This window comes from Channa argus, chromosome 6 (assembly GCF_033026475.1).
Source record: "Channa argus isolate prfri chromosome 6, Channa argus male v1.0, whole genome shotgun sequence".
In the NCBI taxonomy this organism is placed as follows: domain Eukaryota; kingdom Metazoa; phylum Chordata; class Actinopteri; order Anabantiformes; family Channidae; genus Channa; species Channa argus.
The window spans coordinates 1,761,678-1,783,441 of record NC_090202.1 but is presented as its reverse complement, the minus strand read 5'-3'; the positions used below and the strand labels follow the sequence as shown (position 1 = coordinate 1,783,441).

General features: G+C 40.1%; 1 protein-coding gene across 4 annotated transcripts in view; it reads left to right on the top strand.

Annotated features, from left to right (window-relative positions):
- Positions 1-21,764, top strand: part of usp32 (ubiquitin specific peptidase 32) — a 61,955-nt gene that overhangs the window by 4,121 nt on the left and 36,070 nt on the right. For all 4 annotated transcript variants that reach the window (XM_067506943.1, XM_067506942.1, XM_067506945.1 and 1 more), the window contains exons 2-4: positions 11,838-11,965; positions 16,670-16,775; positions 18,456-18,574. In XM_067506943.1, the coding sequence (XP_067363044.1) occupies positions 11,838-11,965; positions 16,670-16,775; positions 18,456-18,574 (353 nt within the window). The remainder of the gene's footprint in view (positions 1-11,837; positions 11,966-16,669; positions 16,776-18,455; positions 18,575-21,764) is intronic.

The following is a 21,764-nucleotide window of genomic DNA, read 5'->3' as shown; positions in this document are numbered from 1 at the left end:
ATTTTGTAATACCTGGCTAAGTAAGCCTTTGTCTTCCACAAGATGCACATGCACTTAGACCTCTTAGAATATCAGCTGATGGACAGCGTTGTAATACAATCTTTAATTATTCCACAGTGTACAGCTTAAATGTAGCGTTTTGTGAAACAGGTTCCAGTTAAAAAAAACGTGTGTGTTTAGATGGGGCATGTCTGGAGAGGACGTTTAAAAATGTCCGTGTGCTTTGTCTTCAGAATATTCTAAGGATTCAGGTTCTGCTTAGTAGTTCTTCCCAGAAAGTCTGTGGGACACCTTCATAGGCCCTTTGAACCTTTGTGGTTTGCCACCGTGGTCATGACTGGAACTCTCCTGACACAGAGCCCAGCACTTACCTGATCACCGCAGAGCCTTGCGTTTCTGCTTGACGTCAGCAGGCCTTATCAGCCCGTGATAGGCCGCTGCTTTGCATTCTCACCTTGTTCTCCAGGTTGTGGATGGCTACTGCTGCCACAAAGGTTCCACTGTGGTGTTTGCACTCAAAACATGGTCAGGTTGTTATTTAGTTTGTTGCAATCTGCATGGAGCTCACTTGACGGCTACAACGTCACAATAGTGTATTTTTAGATTGGCTGTAGGAAGCAAGGTTATCTAGGATACAGTTAAACACTTGGTGTACAGAATAATATTTAGAAACCTGACGCTAACCAATAGAGATCATTTTCCTGAGCATTATATGCGTACACCTCTAGATGAGTCCAATGTTTACTTTTCCTTGATGAATGGCTCAGTAATGTATTAGTTTAACGTTTAACTGTCATTTATACAAGTTGTTTAAAAAGCTCCTCCGTCTGAGAGATTCGTAATCTTTTGCTTCTGCAACTGGCAGTGATCAATAGCCCACAGTGTTAAGCCTTTAGTATTAGTAATGGTGCACAACAAGGGTGTGTGTTGTGTTGCGTTGTCTCCTCTTCCCTTCTCACTGCACTGCACTAAGCTATATAGAAGGGTGTAACCTCATTTTAAAAGATTAATACTACAGTGAGGCAACAATTTACTAAGTGAATGCAATATGAAGACAATCATTTTTAAATGTCTTCTAAGAGTCCAAAAGACAGGTCAAGTCCACCATACTGTAAATAACAAATAAACAGGACCTATGTTTGGACTACAACTGGTGATTTTTAAGGCCGTATCCTTTTTCATTTTACATTTTTTTTATCCTTTTTCATGCTGTATAACACCAGTAACCAGTCAAATTAAGGCTGAGCTCTTACAAACAGTTACAAGCCCAAACCTACCTATAATTCCGTGGAGCGGGACTTCACATATTGCCACATGCCACTGAAATAGGAGTGGTACATAGCCCTTTTCAGGATTAAAAAAAAAGTCTTTAATTTCATTGCATAAATTCAAATTTTTATTCAAGAGAGAGAGGCACCAACTACAACTCTACGCTCCTAAATAACCTGTAAGCACAAAAACATAAAAATAAGCCAGATGTGACACCATAGGAAATTTAGGACATAATTCCTCCCCATGACAACCATTTGATAAATGTTGTGGTATTGAAGATACTCCCGCATGATAATGTGTTTGCACACACACTCTAACGTGGGTGTCTCATATGAGCCTGCCACAGAACGTTTGTTCTAGCTGCTTAGGTGGTTTATTGTTTTTAGTATTCGTGGTGTCCAGGGTTATTATTGTTTATGATTTATTGTCAGGGAAGTTTGCTTGGCTTTAAAAACCATCAGCAGATGTGACTTGTGGCCAAAGAGTCGTTGAAAAAGCTGAACTGTACTGTACTGTACTGTCATATCAGCATTGTTCAGGCTGCATAAACACTATCTGATGTTGTGTAGTTAAACGCCTGTGTGGCTCAGCCCGTATGGCCTGTCAACAACCCATATGTAGTGTCATGATGGTAGGTCATATCCATATCTAAAAACTCTTTACTCTTTTTACTCCTGTAACCCACTTTCCACCCACAGACATTGGCATGAAACAAGTGATAGTGTATTTAGTATGTTTTCCCCTCCATATTATAAGTAACCGATGGTTGTTTCCATAATAAATTATTCTGTTCATTGTTCATTGTTTCATATATACTGTGTGTGTGTGTGTCTATCTATCCATATGTATCTATATCTATATGTAGATATATCTATATATATCTATATAGGTAGGTAGGTAGGTAGGTAGGTTGATTGATTTTTATATATATATATCAAGGTATATGATACGCACTGCACTTACTCAGTCCAGGTTTTGTTACATGGCTTGTGTGTCCAAAGACCAAATAGATTCTTTGTACTTTATATGTCAGAGAGAGGCATCAAATTATCATATTTAGGAAGCAAATCCGAAATTGTAAACACTTTTAATAAAAGGCTGTTCAATTTGTGTTATTTTTGTTATTGTCAAGAAGTCTCATTAAAAGGCTACTGTGAGCTTACTAAGTGTAATGTCTGAACCTAGATTTATATAAATCCTGATTTTTGGTTTATTCATCTGTGGAATTAGTTGACCATCTCAAATATAGAAAAATGACTGGCCCTGCTCTTTAAACAATGATATATGATTATTTATCCATCCCAATAGTAGCAGATAACATTTTGGTCAGTGTGGGTTGGAAGTACCTGTCCTTTTAGTTTGCAGATGTTACACGTCACTGGGAAACTTCTGTCATTTACATCTGTGTTAAAGGATTCACTGTCTCTTCAGTTTCAGTTGTTGAGTCCATGTGTCCTGGTGCAGGCTCTGACAGAGGGACAGTGAGTCAGCATGAACAGCACCAGCTTAGTGGAACTCCACCCTCGTGTATCTGTCCTTTTCCTCTACTGACGTCTCAGATGCTCTTTGTGAAAATGTACATTGTTGAGTTCAAAATAACAGCTACCACACAACATACTGTAATGACATGATGTGTGTTTTTATTAGATTTTTAAGTTTGAACTTTCCTTGAGCTATTAATTCTTCCCAGATGTTACTGTCTCTGGACCACAGCCTGCAGCAGAATACAAATATAGTAAGAAACAGAGGGAATTACAGTGTGTTTATAAGATTCATAATTGGCTCTGAAAATAAAAATGCATTGTTTAATTATAATCTTTTTCCTCTCTGGAGTCCTGTTAAGCAGGAGCTTCATGCTGACAGGCCTGACTGACTAGTGTCATGCCTGCAGGTGACATCACTCCTGGTGTGTTTGTGCCTGGAGGCCTTTCTCTTCAGTTCCCTGTGTGAGTAAAAGGGTTTTCTGGGGCTTATGTGGTCAGTATCTCCAGAAGCCTCAGTGCTCTCAGTCGAGGTGTTTTCAGTGATCCTGACAGCAGCTAGCCGGCTTTCTAGGACCAGCACATTCCATAGGACGGCAAATATTGAGTCACAGTAGGAGGCCGTGCACCTTGCTGCTCCACTGCCGTGATAATTTAGCAAGGTGGTCTAACGGCAGAAACCTGCTGCGAGTGTGTAACAAAGTGTTCACACTATCACCGACAAATCGGTGGGCTCTGGCGAAGCTGTAATTCTGGTGGGGGGGTGGTGTGCCAGTAAACAGAGACTGCAGCGATCGGCTTTTTCCATTTTGTTAAAAATTCATTTATCCCAGGTGGTAAACTCACTGTCTGCTGAAGTTTCAGCTGGAATCAACACAGTGCTACAGGTATGTGGCTGCTGCTGTACTCTGTCACAGCATATGTACAAAAAGTTTCTCGAACAGTCGTTGGGGTCCTTTTGTCTCTGTCTCCCACAGCGCAGTGTAATAAACGACAATGCTGCGTTTTCATTGATGGTGGACGGCAGCGGTTGCTGGCCAAGGGACACAGAGCCCCAGACTTTGTCCGAAGACCGAGTGCGTGTGTGTGTGTAGAGTGTGTTAGGGTAGTTGCAGAAATCAGAGCCATTGTTTACTGTGAATTGAACCATTGCATCACGGCACGACAATACACAGTGTTCTCCGTAATGTGGACGGCTTTGTCTTCTACGCCTTTTGTCCATGTAATAGCTTTCAGTTTTGCTATTATCTGGCAGTGTGATGATATACATTGGAGTCATCATGCTGACTCAGTAGTAAGAAAGAAACCGCTGCTCAAATCCACAAACTACACATTTACTTTATTTACTGGCTTTTTATAGCCCATGCTAATACATTTGAAATGGTAACCTACATAAAGTTTTAATTGCTTTTGTTCATGTAGTCTAAGAAATGGCAGGAAACTGTGAAGTCTGGCTTTTTTTATGCTCTTCATAAAAACGGCAACAAACGCAGTGAACGGTATAAAATGTTGATTGATTCCCAGCACCAGGTTTATGACATTTTTACTAGAAGAGAGAAACGTTTTTTTGCAAAATGTTGATTTTAAAACTCCCAACGACTTGTAAAATCAAAAATATGAGGATATAACGAAGCAGCTGTTACAGGAAAAAGGAATCCAACACTTCCTGTTGCTGTCTGTCCAGCTGGAAGAATTCTGGCTTTACTTCATTACACTGAATGCAGGAGTGTAACTTGAGACAGACTGAAGGAAACATTGCATCACAAATCAGTGATGAGCCAAAGACTAACTGAATCCACATATGGTGAATGTTTACAACCAGCGCTCAACACTCCTCAAACACACTGGCTGTTAAAAGGATCTTAAGACATAGCTACTGCGCCGTTTTTTTTGTTTTTTTATTCCCAGTTTAATACAACAGATTGGTGATGACTCTGTTATTGGCAGGTACTTTGACTCTTACTGCTAAAATTAGGAAACTTCATTCCAGGATCACTTGCGTTGTAAAGACTTTGGCACAGTGCCTCGTGTAAACTGTTACATTTCATGATATGATTGTCCAACAGAATTTTGGACACATTTAGAGATATTTGAGAACTAATGGCCTCCCATAAATGTGTGTCTCGTTTTGGTGCTTTAACAATAGATTGAGATTTAACCCAAAGTCTTTTAGAGATCTTCAGGTTTAGACACAGCTAAACAACGATTACAATGTTATTGGTATTTTTTATTGTCTCTGGAGTGTAAAGATACAGATACAGCGTTTTTATGAGTCTTCTTGTTAGTGCAAATAGTACATAGTCCTTATTTACTGTGTTTACTGATCCGTTGTGCAGGAGGTAGAGCGGTCGTTCACTAATCCCACAGGTGTTGGTTCGATTCCCAGCTCCTACAGTGGCATGTCAAAGTGTGAGCAAGACACTGAACCTCAAATTAGTTGCTCTTGGTGATCGTTGGCCAGCTGCATAGCTGCTTATTTGATGTGTGTGTGTGTGTGTGTGTGTGTGTGTGTGAATAAGAAGCAATGTAAAGTGCTTCGAGTAACAATAGGTAGAAATGTGCTACCATATAAGTGCAGACCATTTACCATTCTCTGAATTTCACCCTTTTGACTTAAAATACTTAAAATTGGCTTAGCAGCAACAGAGACATGATCTGCCTGCAAAGTATTTCTGAAATAAAGAGACTTTTTCTTTTTAAGATAAAGCCTCCTGCAGCATTTGCTGACGCTCTGTCACACTCACTGTGTGCTGTTAGCATTACATTGCAACTGCAGGTTTTTGTTGATGCCAATTCATATTGGCAGCACTATGCATCAGGAAACAATTAGTGTTTTAATGGATCTCAGAGTGGGAATTAAAAATTGTCAAAAGGATCTCTATTCTTTTATGATTTCCTGTCTTTTTTTTTCTGAAATGATGCATAATTTGGTGAGGTATTCTCTGTAGCCATGAGAGCAACACCCCCTCTCCTATTTGAGTGTTTTAATAAGCACATAACAGTTCGAATCGCTCTAAAGCTGAAGTATTTAGGAAAGAAAACTGTTTTTATTACTAATCTCTAATGACACCATAGAGGTTACGGAGAAGAACTTTTCCAAATCACAACAATACAACACAGTTGTTATGTGATATGACTTCCTTCATTGATGCGTTGCGTTATTCAGTGTGCCCTAAATAGATTTGACCGTGTGCTTAGTCACTTGAAGTGATCATACTGTCAGTCATCTCTTAATTCAATTAGTCAGTGTACGGATTAGTTTAAAAGATTATTGTTATAGGAAATAATTTTACTTTCTTGCTGAAAGAGATAAATGAGGATACCCTTCTCATGCTTGGTGTACCTGGGAATAAAGATCAGAAATTGCATAACTCTGTCAGCAGCTGTCCAAGGATAACAAGATCCCCTTCCCAGTAACTCTGTCACTGATAACACATAATGTGTACAAAGGACACGTGGTTGTGTAAAGTGTTAAGTAGAAGATATGTCTTTGCTGACAATTGTGTATCACCTGGTAACAGCAGGAAGTTGCATAAATAGTCACGTACATTGCCCCCAACAAAGTCACGACTTTTTGGTTTCACACCTCACTTTTTATAGTTTTGCTTGATTGCAAGTTCAGTATTTTTCAAAATGTTGAACCATTCCTTTTAGTGCAGTTACACAGCTGGTGTTTAGATGGTGTTCACTTCTTTTTTTTTTTTTTTTTTCTCTAAGCTCTATTTTGCTTCAACGCTTACCGTTTCCTTATCAGTCGACAGTCGACAGCATTATTGTATTGCCGTAAAAAGCGGTTACATTTCTTTGCATAAATTCAGGGAAAGGTTATAGGCCATCTTCCCCTAATTATGTCAGTTTGTCCACATATCTCTGCGTGCTTTCACCATTCAGATGAGTGACATAAGGACACAGGGTGCTGTGTCTATACTTTGACAAATACACTTTGACATGTAGCTATGAGGAACCAGGAATCAATTCTCTAATACTGTGGTTTGTAGACTACCACTGTACCAACTGATCTACAGCCCCCTGCTAGGTGTAGTTTTAATATTTTGTCTTCTGTAGACATGAGGTGAATTGTTTATGTTACTATTATAATACTTTTAATTACTGTTATAACCTTGCACATTATTTTAGAACATACAGTTTCCATGTGTGGGATGTGTGCGTGCATTTTACCAGATGGTGTGAGCTTCAAGTTCACGCAGCTGGTCAAGAAGGCCCAACCGCGGCTGTATTTTCTGAGGAGGCTGAGGAAGTTTGGCATGTTGTCTAAGATCCTCAGCAACTTCTACAGTTGCGTCATCGAGAGTGTCCTGACCAACAGCATCACGGTGTGGTACGGCAGCACCACTGCCATGGATCGTAAACGCCTGCAGAGAGTGGTGAAGACTGCACAGAAGATCACCAGGACTCCACTGTCCTCTCTGCAGAGCATCTACCACCGCAGAGTCCACAGGAGAGCTGCTTCCATCCTCAAAGACCCCTCTCACCCCCACTGAGAACTGCACTACCTCAATTTTTTTATTTATTTATTTATTTTTTATGTCTTTTTTTTTTTTTTTTTTCTTTACTGTTTGACCTTTAGTGTGGATGGCAAAGTAAGGATTTCCTTGTGCAGGGAAACATGCTTTCATTCTGTGAATACGACAATAAACACTTTGAATCTTGAATCTGAAGTTTAAGCCTGAAGCCGTATGGACTCCACTGCCCTCTATAGGCTGCTGTCAGAATAGTTTAGAGCCAGATGGAATTGACCCAAGCTTGTAGGTAATGCTTCATTAAAAGCGTCTGTATGCTGCTTAAATATAAAAGAAAATTATACTATTATAACTTTACGTCTTTATGAGGGTGTTTGTTAGCTATTATAAATTATCTTATGACAATACATGTATTACAATGGTTACATTTCAAAATAAAGCTTCAACACAATTACTAGTTACTTACTATTACCACTTCATAACATCAGCTCCATTATTTTTTTTTAAAATTAAATACTAGGACTTAAAACCTGCACATTAGATTAGAGCACATCAGAAAAAGTTTTTTTTTTAAACTTGCATCCCACAATACCAAAAGTTTGTCATTTTGCATGAAATAAATAATTTATAAATCAGTGGTCAAAACTGTTTTCTTTTCTTTAATTAACTTTAGACCAGTGGATCTCATCATTTATCTAGTTTCAGCACAAATGCCTCCACATCTCCACCAGCTCTCCACAGTAAAGGTCCAGCACCATCGATAGAGTGCTGCTGTATCTAGAAAGCTCCATCAGTATTTGATGTGGATGGATTGACAATAGAGCTGTTTCACCACAGCAGCAGATCAAGCCAGTTGTTGTCACTGGGACTGCGTCCTGGTGTCACAGCCAATCTGTGAAATAGCTTCGACCTTAGGTGAAAGCCTTTAGCCAGAGTATGCAGCAGTACGTTGTATTATGTAAGGTGCTAAACTGTTGATGTTGGTGAAGGTTACAGCTTTGTACTCGCACAATTTATCATATGTGGAGATCCTCTACTGTAATAATACCAGAGCTTTAAACCAAATCAGACATTAAATTGGCAGTTTTTACACCGGTAGCAAATCATTTGCAGTCTGTGGCTGCTGGAGTCTGGAATCCATAAACATAACCTCATGGTGGATTATTTTCTCTCCGGTGTTCTGCAGCTGTCTTCACTTCTTGCTAGTTTTGGAGGGATTTGCCTTCAGTTTTGTCTTCAAACAAGTGAAATGTGCTCTCCATTATATTCAGGTGTGGGGTCAGTGCAGGATTGTTTGTTTGGGATTGTTTTCAGAGTATGTTTTCAGTTCACTGTCCTTCTGCGCTGTACGTTTTGGAGCATTTGGCTGAATATGAGCAGATAATATATCCCAAAATAATGGATGGCATCTGTTTACACAGATAGCAGTACTGTACCTCATGAGCAGTGGTGTTGAGCTGGCCGTCTGTCTGTCATCCACCATAATTGTTTTCTGTGGTCTTCTGCTCCTTTTGCTCACCAGTGTGTTATTTTTGTTGATGTTTGTCTCTCTCTCAAATCTGTTGACAAACAAATGACAAACAGCAACATTTCTTCAGGCAGTTTCTTTAGTCCACTGTTGATCAGGTATGTTATACCCTGTGCAGTAACCCCGTTAGATATTTTTAGACCCCATTAGACATTTCGCAGTATCAGTGATATTGCGACTGTGGCGCAGGAAGGTAGAGCAGTTGTCCATCAATCTCACGGTTGTTGGTTCAATCCCCGGCTCCTCCAGTCACATGTCAAAGTGTCCTTGAGCAAGACACTGAACCCCAACTTAGTTGCTCCCGGTGAGTGTTGGCCAGTTGCATAGCAGCTCCCCCATCGGTGTAAGAATGTGTGTGTGTGTGAGTGTGAATGGGTGAATAAGAAGCAGTGTAAAGTGCTTTGAGTGCAAAGCACTCTGGTAGATTTCTCGGGGAAAACCCCGATTCCTCCTTTGTGTACTTTAGTGCATGTTAACACAGTCAAGGACAGTAGCTTATTGGAAAAGAAGGATAGAAAACACTCTTCATTTTGTTTGCGCTAATAAACGCAGCTTCCAATCAATGATAAAACTTGTTGGGCACTTTTATTTTACTCCTTTTGAGTCTGACATGCAACAACAAAGCAGGAAGGCATTATTTTTTGCAGGTGATGGTTGTAGGCATCCAAAGATTTATGCACCCACAGTTTCCGTTTAGTTATTATAACTGTCAGGATGTGGTTTATATATAATGTGAGGCAAAAGATTTACATGCTAAGGTTGTGAACTAAGTTCAGGCTGTTATCATACTGGTAAAGGTCGACTTGCACTCAAGCGTCAAATGTACACCAAGGCTAAACTTCCAGGTTTCCTGAATTGCCTCCATCATTGTGAGCATTTACACCTGGGTTTATACGAAGTTTGTTGTTGGCGATGGGTTTTCTGTGCCACAGCGTTGAGTTTCTTCGCCACTGTGGTGGTTTTTTTGTTAAAATCGAACTAATGATATTGAGTTGAACAGATGTTGAACAGCATTTACTGTTAATGAAATAATAGAGCAGTGAGAGGAGATGGTCCATATGAGCACTGAATTGACTGAGGCACAGGGACTTAGGGCCAGTCCCAGTTGTTGTGGTCTGGATCACAGCAAAGTACACTTACATTTTTGGGGAGGTGAACATCAGGCTAGAGAGTAGATGTCTGCCTAGCGTCCATGACTATGCAAAATCTAGTTACAATCACAAGACATATGGTAGAAATTATAAATCAAGCTTTACTAAATAAAAGTTGTGATGTGATTCCTTCAATGTCTAGCATAACTAAAATGTAAATTTACTTTTGACGTATGCAAACGTCACCTTAAACCACCAGTGGCTTTTCTGCCTAACCCTAGTAATTATTCACAGCTACATGTAACTAAGCTAACCAACCTTCTTTAACCTTAACCATTAGATATTTTGCCAACTATCAACATATGACAGTGCCAACTATTAATACAAAAGCAAAGCCCTATGCAACCAAATGTAAGTAGCCCCGAACTTATTTTTTCCATTTCTTTGTTTAACCCTAACCAGAAACGTAAACTTTCTCAGGTTTTCCTACTTTCTCCAGTTACTTGGACTTCTACCTACATCAGGGACCGACCCTAACCAACACCTTCAGGACTGTGTCCAATCTTAACCCTATTCACTGTGCTACTACAAACTACTTCTATCTGACCACAAAATAATGCAGTGCGTCTTCTACAACTGTCTCACAGTCTCCTAGAGACTTCATGTAATCCCCCCAACTCAGAATTCGCACTTATACAGAATGAGACAAAAAAAGCTAACCTCGTAATAAACCTGTTAAAGCTGGTTGTAGTTAAAAAAAAATAATTGAAATTATATTGGTTTGCATCCTCCCTGATAAATTAAAAAGTAATTTTATTGTACAAGCTGAATGTGCATTAAATATTTCTTAGATAAAATGTTTTAGTCTAATGAAATCAAATGTTTTTGGGCCCAACTGTGTATTTATAAGCAAGTTTCACCGTAAGTTTTTGCCGTGATTCAGACAGCGTAAAGTATAAAACACATTTTGTGTTTTTTATCATGAACTTTGAGTTAAACTTTTTCTGAAAACTGCTGATGGGACCTGCATTATACTTGACTACAGTATCTATGTATATATAAGCGTTTTGACATGTTTTATAGCTGCTAGACTGTAACCTGTACATAGTACTATGTTTTAGGATTGATTTATTTTCCCTTTCTCTTTATGTAACTAGCTTCTTATAAGCCTTGGCCGGCACCAAGAAATCAGCACAAAACATGTTTTGTAGAAACAAAATACCTGTATCTTTATACAGATATGTTTTTCTTCTTTCTCTGAGTTTTCACCTGCATTGCTGCTACTTCTTAACCATAAATCCATCTTGATTGTCGTCTGTAATTCAGTATGCAAACCGGTTTCCCATTTGTGTGATTACGGTAGTTAACGACTGCATTGAAAAGAGGCACATTAAATTTAAAATGTGGTTTATTGATTTTTTTTGTTATTATTTTTTATAATAGAATTACATTTTTTTTTAGGAATTATTCATGATATATTATGGTTTATGATCAATCTTGCGTACCGTACCCCTACAGTAGTCCATTGTACCCCGTACCCCTTTTTGAGAAACACAGTTCTATACAATATAATCTCCATTCATCAAGTGAGTGTTTGGGAGCCGTCGTCTGATCTGAATAATATGAGAACATATACTTTTCAGTCTGGTGGTTTTTTTTATATCATGCATTGTTGTCTTTTTTTTCTTTTCTTGTGTTTGTAGCATCAGATAAATTAAATAAATGAAATATTCAAGAAGTCCTTTGTTAGGCAGCAGAGGTTAATACTGAAGTGCTCAGTACTTCAAAAATGACAATCACAACTGTGATTCAAGTTTGAATGGGAACAGAAGTGTGTTTACTGATAAACAACCAAATACCACTTATTAGTCAATGGTGTGAACTTAATAGAAATTAATTATTTATTATTTATATAAAATTAACCTTTTTGTAAAACATTTGTTGAATAATAACTTGTCTGGTCTGTGTTTTTGTGCCCCTGTAGTCACTGACGTGGAGTTGAAACGGCTGAAAGATGCCTTCAAAAGAACCAGCGGACTCTCCTGTTACATGACTCAGCAGTGCTTCTACAGGGAAGTGTTGGGAGATGGAGTTCCTCCTAAAGTTGCAGAGGTAAGCCACAGTGAAGTGACAAACCGAAGCCTAGCTCTGCACTCCATTAAAGGACTTATCCCATGGCCCGTTATTACTTTCTGTATGTTTATTGCCGGGTATTAAACATGGATCTGTCTTAGGTAAATGGCAATGGGTCATCAGTTATGGACAATGAGCAGTTGCAACAGCCAGGACTGAATCTAGGTCCCTGAACACTCATGTATCAGAGTTGGCATTTGAGTTAGAAAAATACCAGGGCTGTCAAAATATCACATTAATTTAGATCATTTAATCGCATAAAAAATTTTGCTTTCAAAAAAATGAAGGTTTCATGGTGGAGAGGTGGACGTGGCTCAGGAGAGTGTCCGCCTACCGTTCGTAGTGTCGTTGGATTGTATTGTCCCTGGGCAAGAATTTTACACTGCATGAAATTAGATTTTTTTAAAATCACATGACAGCCATTTTTAATACATAGCATCTGTTATGCAGCTTCGCCATCATGATTAGACTGAGATTCAGAGATCGCTGCATACGTTAATGCCATACAAACCAGCCACACAAACAATGCGTTGTTTCTTGCTCAAGCTCCGCTCTGTCGCATTGTTGTGCAGAGCAGCATATCACAGCGTCGGTTTGTAAATGCTGTATAGGTCAGTATAAACCAATTGTTTTGGTCTTTCAGAAATTCTGGCTGTCTAAGTGACGTGCGTGTTGGAAGGACGCAACCAAGAGCATTGGTCTGCATCTACATAGAAAATAAAAAACATTTATATCCCTGATATTATACTGCAAAGTCCATGTAAGATGTTGTAAAGCAACTGCTGTCACTGCTGAGCTACATCAAACACATCTTAGGTACTAGGCCATTAATTTTATGGCCTCTTGCTGTGTGATTCACCACCTTTACTGCTTCTTCTGCTGCAGGTTATTGTTTCCAAAATGTGTAATAAGTGGCCTGAATTTCATTCAAGGCCGCGCATCTCTGAAACCCTCTGATGCACTTTCAGGGTGCATCGATAGAGACCCTGTCCTCCCCCCATCTCCTGCCATAATCCCTGAACACAGTCCGTACTTGATTTCCCCCTTTCTCTCAGCATCTTACTGCTTCTTTGTCCCCTTTGTCACCATGGCAGCAGTTACTGCAGTGACAGTAGCCCAGATGTGAAGGTACCGCTTGTCTGTTCAAACAGAGACATGACTGATGCACATTTTGACAGTTCAATAAAAGCCTGAGTCTAATCAAGAGGCAGACGTTTCTCTAACTAATTATTCAAAAATCATCAATCAGATCTGTCTTGTGTTTAGGCTAGTGCTGTCAAAATAATATAGATCAATTATTCACAGAAAAAAAAACGTAAAACATGTTGAGGCTGAGTAAATGCCTTCTCTGCTGAGCAGTGAAATGATTAGAAGTTTTTAGGATTAATCACAGTGTAAGGAATCGCTGATTAGGTCAGTGTCTCCTATTTGCAGGCATGGCTGCTGCAATAAGCCTGCCCCCTTCCCCACAACCCTGAACAGGATAAGGGGTTACAGATAATGGATAGATTGATGGATGGCAAGGTGGGCCATCAGGGTAAAAAGACCACCCTCCATGCCAACACCACAGGCATTTTAAAAACTGGACTTTGTGTTTGGGGGTCTCTGTGAGGTGCCTCTCTCCGTGCTTCCTCCCTGTTTCCATTGGATTGGCTTCTGACAGCTCAGTTAAGAAAAATGAACAAATACTGGAAAACATGAATGACAGTGCCCTGAGAATATTTCTTTAAATGGATTTCATACATAATACACCAAGGTTTATGAAAACGGGGCGTTATCTTCTGATTCTTCTCCAGTTTATAGCAAGTTTTCCCAAGGAACCGCAACTCACTGTATTTGTCTCTTGTCTTTCACTTTTATTACATCACACATTAGCATAAAACAAACAAACGTGTCTTGGACATACGCCTACATCAATCCCCGGCCTTTCTATTAATATTCCAAAAGGTCTAAACTCCTGTCTACTGTGATCATAAATGTACACCTCGTACATACGAGTTCTCCAACTTGCACGTTTGTTCTCTTTGACTCTGGCATCGACACAAGCTTGTCAGAATGTGAGACCAGGTTGTTTGCACTAGTATGAGGCGAAAACAGGCCAAGGAAAAAGGATGCAAAGAGCATCTCAGGGGGCCTGTTTGAGAATATCAATATATGGGTCTCTGGTGGAAGAAATGATAAAATAAAATAAGAAATAAAGAAAGAATGAAGAAAAAGTGCAGGAGCAGTTGAAAATTTCAGTATTTCATTGTGTGCGTTTCATCTTTTTTATAATCTCAAATATTGTTCGTTCTAACTTCTATTGGGACATAATTTGGTTTACGTGACGTTTACGTGGAAATTACCAACCAAAAATTTTGTCTTGTGTGCGAAACCTCTGAAATCTTTTTCTACCATCGCTTTCAAGTAAATTTATTTCAATAGATTTGTAGCCTAAATTCACAATTATTAGCATTTCAGAGTTGCCGACTAAACTAACCTGCACATATTTAGGAGAGTAGGAGGCAGCTCAGTACCCAGAGCAAACCCATGTAGGCAAATATGTGAGAAAAATAGCAAAGGCAAATTACTCGTGTGTCATGTCCCGTCACAGACAGTAACCCTGATGACATCAGTTGGTTTATTTTCTTCGACTTGACAAAGGTCACACAGACTACACAGCTTTTTTTCAGACTGGTACTTTCCCAACCTTCACATATGAGGTACAATTCGACTGCTTCAGGCCCATTTTTAAATACTTGATGTCACTTTTGTCTTCACGAGTGTTATTTAGGACATTGATATTATTTTGTCAGCGTGAACTGCATTTTCTACAAATTGACAAACTACTGTGGATTCACATACATTCACACACATGCCGGTAAATGTAGATTCTACAGTTTCCTGGTGATTTTATATAGGTTGCAGTCAAGGCAGCCGCCAGCGCTGTTTGTTACACAAGAAGCGACTGAATGAAACCACTGCAGGTTCACCACAGTCGTGCGGCACACGTTTTCTTGGAACATTTCCTTCCTACTATTTCTTTTTAGTGAGCAGATCACTATATGTATTAATCTTTCACAGTTGTTGACAGCTGACTGATTTGAATGTTTTAGTGGACAGACGTCAGCATGGAAAAATCTAATGCTGGCACGTAATAGCAGGTGCCAGAGCACTCAGTGAATCACAGTTTAATGTGTATGGGGCCGTGCAGCCGTCAGAATGTCCATGCTGACTGCCGTCCACCACAGCATTAAAGATAGTGGTAATATTGTGGCTGCTTTGTGTGTATTAAAATGAACCATTTGCACATCATTTCAGAAATAGAATGCAGCAAATGATAAGAATGCAAAAGATGAGTGAAGTATATCCCACTTCCCTTTTTTTTTTTTAATACCACAAATGAATATTATCTCCTCTGTGTCCCACTGACATGGACACACTTCATTAGCTCACACACTGCTGAGTCACTTCTCTACATTTGGTACACTTATTTATATTTTTTTGTATAGATAGTTAACCTGATTACCACTTTCTCCTTTTCAAATCCTGTATCCAACTAATTTGCTAACTAATTAAATATGCATAGTCTCATTTTCCAGTTATACTTGAATCTCTGTGTTTGTTTGTGACGACTACAAGAGAGTTGTCTTGTCATATATATTGGTCACAAAGAAGCTATTCATCTCACTGAGACTATTTAAATAAAACTGAAATAAGTAAAGATCCCCTTCAGACACTTTTATGACACATGTAAACACTCTGCTTTAAAAAATGATTGAGGTTGGAACGAGCATCCGCAGCCACCATGGGAACATATTGTACTATCACAAGTCACAGATGCACACAAAAAAACCCACATGTCCTCAAAATGTCACCATTTTGTGGTAACTGCATCTTAACATAACCATATACCTCTGTTTAACGGGGCTGGTTTCGTGGAAAACAGATCTCACTCTCTGGTCACACTGTGCATCGTTTGCTTCCTGTTGCTTTTTGTGATTTAGTTTTTTTTTCTTACATACAAACACTTCAGCACATTTAATTTCATATTTATCTCTTGTGTGTTTCTAAAACCAAATCCCTGTCCATTTCCTTATTTCATGTACAGTCGGTTGCAGTTTAGAAGCGCAAATGAACAGAGGCCCCAGAGTAGGTGCACCCACAAACCAGTGAATCTAATGATTTGATGCTAGTGTCATAACTCATCTGCCCACGGTTTGCCCACTGTCCTGCTGTCAAAGTGTAAGTGATGGGATACAAAGCCACTCACAGCCAGCACAATACAATCCTGTTTGCTAAAGCGTTGAGATGCTGACTTCCAGAAAAAACCAGGACTGTTACCAACTTTTCCAAAAACAATTTCAAGTTGAACATGTTGGACCATAGGACAGTTGTCCACTTCACCACAGTCCATTTTAAATAGGTTCAAGTTCTTTTTTTCTTTTTTCTTTTTGATTACAGGATTGTGCTTCAAATACTGGAATTAGTCTCTTGTGACAGACGAAGACTATAGTAAAATCTGTTTGCAGCACACAAGCTTGTGGTTCATCCCCACACTGGGAGGGTTTCCCCTGTTGTCTGCTCTGTACATGAATAGACGTTTGGCGAGTTGTTGTCCTAATACGTTCAGCATGAACACAATGGTTGGTGTGAAGTTGTCTGTGTTTTTTGACACTCTGCTGTGTGTATTGTGTGTCTTAGGTCATATACACGTCATTTGGAGGCTTATCTAAAGGGCTGCACTTCAACAATCTGATCGTGGGTCTAGTGCTACTGACCAGAGGACGCAATGAGGAGAAGGCCAAGTGTAAGTTATTTATGATTCTGCAGTCTGTGCTGATGTGTTTTGCTGGTTCCTTGTGTTTCTCTTACAGCAGTGGTTCATGATTTTCCACGTTGCTCTTGGTTGGTCTGCTCTGTGTACTGGCCATGCTTGCTTGGAATGTGACTATGCCCTAACAACCGGCACAGTTCTCTGTCCTCATAAAAATGTCCTTGTAAAAATGTTCATGTGATCATTTTAAATTCTGCTACTGAATTAACTCATCAGACCTGCTGTTTGACATTTAAGCCAGAAACAACAAAGATTAGCGACAGTTGGAAGCTTCTAACGTTAGTTAAGTGTCAGTGTCTAACTGACTGACTGGGGGAGATGCTCTGCCTGTGACATTACTCTTATAACTTAAGAACTGCTGTTGCTGTTCAATGAATCAAGCAAGCAAAAATCTGAATTAAATTACTTATCCCTACTTTAAACTCTTGAAAAGTCTATGTACTTGTTTCAAAAACAATAGAACTGATTATGTGTAAGTGCATGGGTGGAAGTTTGTTCATGTTCTTCGTTCCAAGATGTAATCAGCGTTCATCTCTCCATTCAGTCAAACATCCCAAGAAAAAGTTTACTTTTCGGTTTAAGATGAAATGGTAAATGCTTCTTATTCACTCTCACACTCACACACCAATGGGGGAGCTGCTATCAAGCTGGCCAAAGCTCCTCGGGAGCAACTAAGTTGGGTTTCAGTGTCTTGCTCAAGGGTTCTTTTGGTTTTCGGTGCTCTGCAAAAACTACTAAGACTTTATACGGTAGGCAAAATCCTGGTGCCAGTCACCCCGAACATATTGTAAAAAAATACAGAAGATTTTTTTTAAAAAAAAAGGGGGATATATAACATAACAGGACTGTTTTCAATATTTTTGTTATAAACTTCAGGACAAACACAAAAAACATCTTGGTATTTGTTCACTTATAATAACCTTTGGTTTGAGAAATCATTTTTATGTCATTTTTGTTCAGCATAGCAGATGGCTCTAAATATTACCCACGAGTCTCGGACAGGACAGGAATCAAGAGCGGCAGCAAACACTGCGCTGTTATTGGTGCACTGTTCCAAAAGTGATTGAACTTGACACAGTGATTTATGTTGGTGACAGTGCTTGTGTTTCTACAAAGCATAATGTGTAACTTTCACCAACCACACAATCGTAAGCTTCATATTTGGATGTTTCTTACTAAAATGCCAATATTTTAACACCTTTCCAATTTTTTGTGTTTATCAATAAAATCGTTTTTTTAACTCATCATTTCACATAGACTTTGCCCAAAATGAAAATGTAATTCAGAGAAAACGTGCAGCCATCTTCTTTTATTCCGAATTTCTTTATTTACCCTCTACTCCCCCAAAACGACTACAGAAAACAAATACGGAGCAAACTGTGGCTTAAATATTGAAGTCTGAACCAGGGATTTGTCAGTTTCACCACATTCAACAAACAGCCGTGACAAAATTGTCCTTCATGGGTGAATTAGACATTTCACGCTTAGCAACCATGATGGAAAGTGTGTTTACTCATCCACCTTTCCTTCCTACTGTTAATATTTCTGCCCAGTCTCATTCTGATTGTGATATTTAATGTGTTCCACATAGAGACCTGCCTTGCTGTGACAAAACTGATCTCTTACTCTGACTGTCTCTGTGTTCCTTTACAGACCTCTTCAGCCTGTTTGCCAGTGATCTGGGTGGATATGCTGCCAGGGAAGACATAGAGGCAGTTCTACGAGTCCTGGATGGAGAAGTTCCGGCCTCCCTCAAGAAGTGCTTTAGCGAGGTCAGCAGAAACGACAGTCTGCGTGTCACCACATCAACACACATAAAAACACTAGTGTCTGTTAATTCACATTGGTTATGACAGCACTTAAATATTGCATTCTCTCCTTGGATCATATTACTGAGCTTGTTTTGATCATTACAGAAGTGTTGTCACATGCTCATGAAACTGCTAATGTTGCTAGATGCCCACATGGAGCCCACTCAGCAGAGATTATACAAAGCCTGGCATCACAGCAAGTTATTGTGCCGGTTATTAGAATACAAAGGCTTTTTTAAAACAGTCGACTGCAAACAACTCAACATGCTTGTAGAGGTGATCTTACTCGAATCGGACAAATCCGACTCTCCAGCAAATACTTCACCGCGGAGATCGTTGTATGACGAACATTGAACATTGCTTCTCAACTTAGCCGATGACGGGCCAATTGTACATGCAAGTATAACTACAGTAATCTCACAAGCACGTTGCAAACAGCTTCACCAAACAAGTTTCTCAAAGTAAGAATCCATCCTTCATCGCTCCCACACTGTTGGATAACATTACTATGTTATGTTGCATGCACTCTAATGTCAGTATGGCTGGACAGTTTACACAGGGTGCAGTCTCGATTTCTTCACTTGGTTATTTTCCACGTTTGCAGTGCAATTTTAATCCATTAAAGCACATGTTCATCACTTTATAGAAACAGCTATGTTGACCTAGTACTTACAGGAGCAGCTTATAGACGTGACCAGGGGTTTCACTGGTCCCACCAAAAATCTAATTGGTGCCATTGTTATAATGCACAAAGACAACTGACCAAACTGTGGACAGATATGGATACACTGATCAGGCATAACTTTATGACCACCTGTGCAGTATAATGTGATCCAGTGGCTCTGCCATAAATTCGAAAAGGTCATAATTCCTCAGTTTTTAGTTTGAAACTGTCAGAAAGGTGATAGCTCTAGTATTTGTTTTATTATTAAGGTCATAGTGGGTAGTGGAGTCATACTGGAGGGCATCATAAGAGGGACGGCTCTAATGTTTTGGCCACCCTATTTCAAATATATGAAAAAATCTGCAGCAGTCTTCTTTTCCTTTGGGCTGTTTCCTTTCAGATGTCGCCACAGCGAATCATGTGCCTCCATCTAACTCTGTCCTCTGCATCCTCTTCTCTCACACCAACTAACTTCATGTCCTCTACACTACATCCATAAATCTCCTCTTTGCTCTTCCTCTAGACCTCCTGCCTGGCAGCTCCAACCTCAGCGTCCTTCTACCGATATATTCACAGTTTCTCCTCTGAACATGTCCAAACCACCTCAATCTGTCCTCTCTGACTTTATCTCCAACACATCTAACATGATCTGTCCCTCTGATGTACTCATTCCTGATCCTGTCCATCCTCGTCCCTCCCAAAGAGAACCTCAACATCTTAAGCTCTGCTACCTCCAGCTCTGCCTCCTGTCTTTTCTTCAGTGCCACTGTCTCTAAGCCGAACAACATCTCTGGTCTCACCACCATCTTGAACATCTTTCCTTTCATTCTTGCTGATACTTTTATCACACAACACACCTGACACTTTTCTCCACCCGTTCCAACCTGCCTGCACTTGCCTCTTCACCTCTTTTCCACACTCACCGTTGCTCTGAACCGTTGACCCTAAGTACTTAAAGTCCTGCACCTTCTTCACCTCTGCTCCCTGTAACCTCACTGTTCCACCTGGGTCCCTCTCATTGACACACATGTATTCTGTCTTGCTGCGGCTAAGCTTCATTCCTCTGTTTTCCAGAGCAGACCTCCACCTCTCTAGACTTTCCTCCACCTGCTCCCTGCTCTCACTACAAATCACAATGTCATCTGCAAACATCATAGTCCATGGAGATTCCTGTCTAACCTCATCTGTCACTGTCCATCACCAGAGCAAACAAGAAGGGGCTCAGAGCTGATCCTTGATGCAGACCCACCTCCACCTTGAACTCCTCTGTCACACCTACAGCACCTCACCACGGTCTCTCATACATGTCCTGCACCAATCTAACATACTTCTCTGCCACTCCAGACGTCCTCATACAATACCACAGCTCCTCTCTCTGCCTCTGATTCTTTCTAGGCATGAAACCATATTGCTGCTCACAAATGTTCACCTCTGCCCTTAGCCGAGCTTCCACTACTCTTTCCCACAACTGTTTGGCTCATCAGCTTTATTCCTCTGTAGTTGCCACAGCTCTGCTCATCTCCCTTGTTCTTAAAAATTGGTACCAGTACACTTCTCCTCCAGTCCTCAGCATCCTCTCACTCTCCAAGATCTTGTTGAACAAACTAGTCAGAAACTCTACTGCCACCTCTCCTAGACACTTCCATACCTCCACAGGTATTTCAGCAGGACCAACTGCCTTTCCGCTCTTCATCCTCTTCAACGCCCTCCTCACTTCACTCTTACTAATCTTTGCTACTTCCTGCTCCACACCAGTCACCTCTTCTACTCTTTGTTCCCTTTTATTTTCCTCATTCATCAACTCTTCAAAGTTCTCCTTCCATCTTCCCATCACACTCCTGGCACCTGTCAATACATTTCCATTCTTATCTTTAATCACACTAACCTGCTGCACATCCTTCCCATCTCTATCTCTTTGTCTGGCCAACCTGTACAAATCCACCTCTCCCTCTTTAGTGTCCAACCTAACATACAAGTCCTCATATGCTCTGTGTTTGGCCTTTGCTACCTCTACCTTCACCTTACACTGTATCTCCCTGTACTCCTGTCTACTCTCTTCAGTCCCCTCAGTGTCCCAACTCTTTCCCTGTATACACTCCTGAACTTCCTCGTTCCACCACCAAGTCTCCGTGTCCACTTTCCAGATGACACACCGAGTACCCTCCTACCTGTCTCCATGATCACATTAGCTGTAGTGGTCCAGTCATCTGGAAGCACCTGCAGACCACCCAGAGTCTGTCACCCTATGTTCCTGCCTCTTCTGAAAGAAAGTTTTTACTACAGCCATTTCCATCCTCTTTGCAAAGTCTTCCACCATCTGACCTTCTGCATTCCTGTCCTGAAGACCAAACCTGCCCATAACAGTCTCATCAGCTCTGTTCCCTTCACATACATGCCCATTGAAATCTGCACCAATCACCACTCTCTCACCTCTGGAGATACTTCACTTCATCTAACTCACTCCAGAATTTCTCCTTCTCTTGTAAC